The 5,705-nt window shown below is 35.9% G+C and overlaps 1 protein-coding gene across 1 annotated transcript in view; it reads right to left on the bottom strand.

The window, feature by feature from the left end:
- The window catches only part of LOC106462584 (NADH dehydrogenase [ubiquinone] iron-sulfur protein 3, mitochondrial-like), a gene marked incomplete at its 3' end in the record, with an annotated part of 19,416 nt that overhangs the window by 3,212 nt on the left and 10,499 nt on the right, over positions 1-5,705 (bottom strand). Inside the window, exon 3 of the mRNA XM_022389879.1 lies at positions 1,948-2,073. Coding sequence (XP_022245587.1) covers positions 1,948-2,073 — 126 coding nt within the window. The remainder of the gene's footprint in view (positions 1-1,947; positions 2,074-5,705) is intronic.

The raw sequence follows: 5,705 nt of genomic DNA, 5'->3' as shown, positions 1-5,705 counted from the left end.
AAATATGGTGGGTGGGAGAGAACTTCCCAACCCAACTCCATAATCTTGTGCTGCGTCAAACGTGCCACATGTGGATGTGCATTGTCGTGGAGAAGAACACCTTTCTGATTGACAAGTGAAGGGCATTTCTGATGAAGGGCTTGATTTAAACGTTCCAGATAGATCTCTTCATTGACAGTTTGCTGTGTACTGAGGAGGTCAAAATGAATTACTCCTTTGATGTCCCACCAAATACAAAGCATCACTTTCTGTGGATGGAGTTGGAAGTGTTTTTTTTTCAAGGACTGAGCCACTGTTTTTGGCATTTAATATTCACATAGAGAATATATTTTTCATCACCGCTGACAACTGTGTCCAAAAATAATTCATATGCATTATGCGCCAGAAGAGACAAAGCAACGTTTACACGTTGGAAACGATGATCAACGGAGAGTTCGTGAGTTACCCAAACACCTTCTTTATAGGATTTTTCCATATTCCTTAGAAGTTTACGTATTGTTTCATGAGAGACATGCAATTTCAGATTAATTTCACGAGTGTGTTGCCTTGGGTTGGATTCAACAAGCGTCTTCAGAGCATCAATATCATTTCCAACATGTTGGTTCCTGCATCACAGTTTTTAAGGCTAAAGTCACCTGAATGAAATTTGCTGAATCATAGTTGACTCTTACGAACGTTCAAAACATTTCCATTAACTTCTTTGATATTCTTTGTGACTACAGAGGCATTGTTTCTCTTTTTGTATTCAAACAGCATTACATGCTGAATGTGTGTCTTGTTGTATGCCATCACTATAAGGGATTATATAGGCTACACTAATGTGACGTTTAGGTGGTTCGTTTAACTATTATATGTGAGGTACGTTTTTTTGGAAGGTGGTTGATGAAAGTGTTCCAAAATGCAACATTCATTTCTTGATGACCTAATATGAAGGTACAGAAACTAATACAGTTTCTCTTCATCCTCATTGTTTCCTTTTCATACTGGTTTTTATCTAAGAACTTCTGTTCATCAACAGTAAGTCAATTACCTACGAGCAGTGATTACATCAATTAATCAAAATTATAATTAAATCAACTGTCATGAAAACAACCAGTTTATCGAAATTAGTTTCTGATTATTACAATTTTTGATTATTCTGACTATCCAAGTAATCAAAATATTTGTATATGTTCATTTGTTGCAGGGGACAAAGTTACATAATAGGCTATCTTTGCTCTGCCCAATTATAGCTTTATATATATAGTTTTCTTTTTTTTTAACTTCAAGTTTTTCAGCTTTGTTTATTCAGGGGAGACTCGTAATTTGAGGGTCTTATTCAACTCCCATTGCCATCAAACTTGCTTGCTCTGTCTTTGTATTGGCAGAGCTTATTAACAACTGTCACCAATAATTTTGAACTGCTTACTAGAGTAAAGGCAGCACTAACTGCCAATATATATTTTTTGTACTGCTGACTAGAGGGAAGAGGGTACTGTATGGAATGGCAGCTCCCATTGCCACCTAATTTATTTTTTGTACAACAAAAAACTATTTCACCAAGCTGTGTCTAAAGTTTAAGCAATTTAATTTATATCTGAGACCCTGATGTCAAACAAAGCCAAAGGCTTTTTCAACATCCAGAAAGACAGCCACTGTTGCACAACAGTGATTAAAAACCTTTGTAATAGTTTCAGCGACTCTGACTAGATGATCTGTCATGTTTTTCTTGTAGTTTTGCATAATTATTTAAACTTGTTGAAAACTCTTTTGTGTGCATTACTGTACATACACTCTAGTGTCAAATACTTTATGGATGTCAACAGGATAATGTAAATTATTATTTTTACAGTCTCAAAAATATATAATTTATCATGTGCTTTACACTTTCATTGGATTACAAATTGCTAAACAAGTGACAAATGACAACACATCAAGTACTTAAAATACAGAAAGCTTAAGACTTACCTCTCTTTCATACCAGTTTGCCCCTTTGAAGACTTCTGTGATGGAGTCAATAGGTGTTAACTCATCAGCATAAGTTTTCACACGAATCCTAGAATTGTACCGTACAGAGAGCAAGTTGTAGACAATCTAAAGACAAATACAAAATTTTAATTTCCTACATACAATACTAAGCCCTACGTACAAAGAATAAATATAAAAGGCTTTCCAGTAATTGCCTACTAGAAACACAGTAATACCAGAGCTATGTTATAAATAAATATCAGGCTGTAACTACAAAAAATTAAAATGATCCTTCAATAATTACAAATTAGAGCACTCTTAAATAACAGATATACCTGTATATGAAACAGAACTAATTCAGAGAAAAAAAGTTAATTTTTTCTTTCCTGAAAATGTATTTCTGATACCAATGAAAGAGTTAGCACACAGAATCACATACAAAAGGTGCAATGAATTAAAAAAAATAATACCTAAAACTTGATCACTTTTGAATATTTTCTTTATTCTCCTGAAGAAGAATAGTGATCTATTCATAAGATCTCGAGTTTTGGGCCTTTTTTTAAATGCATTTCCAAAAGATACCTCTTCATACAATTAAACTATCTTTTCCGTATATCTGCCTCAGGGGTTTGCATGCCACTAGTCTTTAGGCAACTAACCCCTTACCTCACAAAATTTCTCATGAATTGTGCTACTGCATAATGACCTTATTATGCAGAAAAAGCATTCCACCAATAGCAGGGCAACAAACCTCCTTGCATACAAATCTCTCTAGGCTTTTGCACTCGTGAATCTTCATTCTTTGATGAGGCAAGTAATACTAAGGTGCACTGGAAGTGAGAAGGAAGGGTGAGCATGTGTGTGAAGAAGTATCCATCGGAAGTACATTTTCAGGTAAGGAAAATGTTAACCTTTAAGATGATACACACCTTCACACACAACTAAGTTAGAATCCCATGTTTAAGTGGTGGAGGGGCCAGTGCAATAACTTACCTAGATAGATTTGTTTCAGAAAATGCCTGAATGAAACCCATGGATTGTGACACCTGATGTCAGAGGCTCCATAAGTACACACACATGGGAAACTGCATCTGATCTCTTCTAGGGTATACTCTTCGCTTAGGAAGAGGAAGAGGCAAATGAGCCCCATGTGTCACAGGGATGGGGAGAATAAGGACAGGGCCATCTAAGTACTTGAACAAAAGAGGTCAAACAGCCAATATACATATTGTGGTTGAGATGCATTCAGACTGTACCTTGTGTTGACCTCAACTCTACCATCAGATTATTGAACCAATACCTGTTGCAGGAGGAGGGCACAGAATTCACGTCAAAGAGTGTGGAATGAAGTGTGCGCTCGCCTCAACTCGACTGAACAGATATCAGCTGCAGGAGGATGGCACATGTGTACAATGCGCTAATCTTGGCTCTAATGAAAACATGACTGCAGGGGGAGTGCACTATCTTGTAATGTGCTCGCCTCAACTCTACTGGAGCCCCATGAGCTAGCTGCATGAGAAGGGTACAGTCTTGTAAAGTGATTGCTTCAACTCTACTGAACAGATGCAGACTGCAGGTGGAGGTCACTGGATCATACAATGTGCTCATCTCAACTCTACAATACAGACTCATGCTGCTGGAGGAGGGCACAAGTGGCATGTTGTAAGTAGTTATATGAGGGATGACCTGCACTACACTGATAGTGTCACCATTGCTCCACTTCCCACTAATTGGGACCCCTTGTTTTAGCCCCAGAAGTTAGGTCCCAATCAGTGAGAATTCTCCATGGTCTACCACCCCAGCAGCTAGGAAACAGTAAGTGGCAATGGGAGACTGGGAGAAAATGCCTGGATCCCCCATCAGACCTTTCAGCCAGACACGTCTTTTACTCGAGACAGTGTAACAGGTGACCATGTATCCCTATTTTAAAAAGCCAGCAAGCACAAGTCAGGGAATCAGGCTGTTGGATATACATGAGTGTTTAGTGTATGAGTTATTTAGTTTTCGTAACAAGAATCTTAAAAGTAATTATTTTAAAAGCAATAGTTGTGAAAAGTTTTGTTACGTAACTCAGTATGAGTTGTATGTTGTGTGTGCAGTTTAACTGTTGTACTAGGCTTTCATAATATTGTTGACATCAACTTACTCAAAGCTTCTACATTTTTCTCCTTGTGTATAATATTCTTATCACTAGAGGGCTAGATATTTCTAGACTTTTTCTGTTGCATGTTAAAAATATGTGCAGATACAGAGAGAAAATCAAGAGAAAGCAAGTTGAGTGAGAGATAATTAGACAGATCTAGACTGAATGATTGTCAGGTTAGCCATGACAGGCAATTTCTAAATAAGTAAGTAACTGATAGTACAGAGCACTTAATGACAAACAACAAGGTCAACCTAGAGAGAAACAAAACAGCAGTGTTGACTGTTTGGGTTTAGGGAATGTCAAATGTCCAGTGTTATAGAACAAGTTCAGATTAAAGTGGGACAAAACAGTAATTATGACTGAACTGGTCATGTCAAGTATCAAGTGAAAGAATTTAAAGTCAGACAACATAATCATGATGGCTGTAGAAGTGCTGGAAACATCAAATGTTCAGTGATAGACATCAAACAGTCTAGTGAAAGACAAGCTGAAGTTCCAAATTGTCTGAAGTACGAGTCAAGCTAAGAATGCCAAAAACTGAACATGCTAGGAATTGGATTCAACCTAAAACACAAAGACCCTCTTCACACTGTCAAGGGACTAAGATAGGTTAATATCTCAGCTTAAAATGTCCAATGAAACCTTCTGAAAGTATGAAGGTTTCATTGCAAATTTTTAATGGAATTTACCAATTAGTTTGATTCTATGTCTTTGTTAACATCAAGAACATGTGTTGGTATCATTGTTCTTCCACAGGACTGTGACAAGATTCTGGAAGCAAGAGGACACAAAGACAGTTCCAATTATCATCAAAAATGATTTATTATATTCATAATTTTAAGTCTCAAGAATGCTCTGAAGAGAGCAAATAAAGGATTATATTCAATTGACTGTCTCCCATATACAGGAAAAAGGAAGTGAGTCTGTGATTTAATTTTGAAAGAATGAAGAAGAAACAGCATGAATAATTACAACAATATAACATTTGGTAGCTGTTATTAGTGCAGTGAAAAAGATCCAAAAAAATCCATAAATACATTATTACAGTGGTGGACTACTTTGCTACTATACTAAATCAATAAGTTGAACAATGACACAGAAACTGATAATGAGTTTGTATGATATCTAGAGTACTCATAGAGATTCAATTGATTTAAGAAATGAGTTTTGAGTCATTAACTCTCTCAACAAGACCCGGTCAATCTGACTGACCACGTGACCTTTTTGTACTCATTTAAAATCTTTATAGATATAATACTTCTAACTCTCCATACAGTGTGTATATCTTCACAACATTTGGCAGTCTTTAAATTAATATTATAAGTCTATCATATACAAAAAATCATATTTCTCAGTGAAGTATTTTTAATAAAATTAAATAAAGATTTGTCCATGAATATATTGAGTATTTGTTTTGAATAGCCCATGTGCAAAGTAATTTTCATGATAAAATTAAAAATACTTTTCCTTATCTCAAAAATTTCAAAATTCCTTTGTGTAATCTCTAAAACCTCCTAAATGCATTTCAAACGTTTTTTTTCCAGTAAAACTTTAGAGGTTATCTGTTATTTTCTCTACCCTATCTCAAAATGGGATCAGTCAATTTGACCGG

Source organism: Limulus polyphemus, unplaced genomic scaffold (assembly GCF_000517525.1).
Source record: "Limulus polyphemus unplaced genomic scaffold, Limulus_polyphemus-2.1.2 Scaffold1202, whole genome shotgun sequence".
NCBI lineage: Eukaryota > Metazoa > Arthropoda > Merostomata > Xiphosura > Limulidae > Limulus > Limulus polyphemus.
The sequence above is the reverse complement of the archived record's forward strand: the minus strand, read 5'-3'. Positions and strand labels throughout refer to the sequence as shown.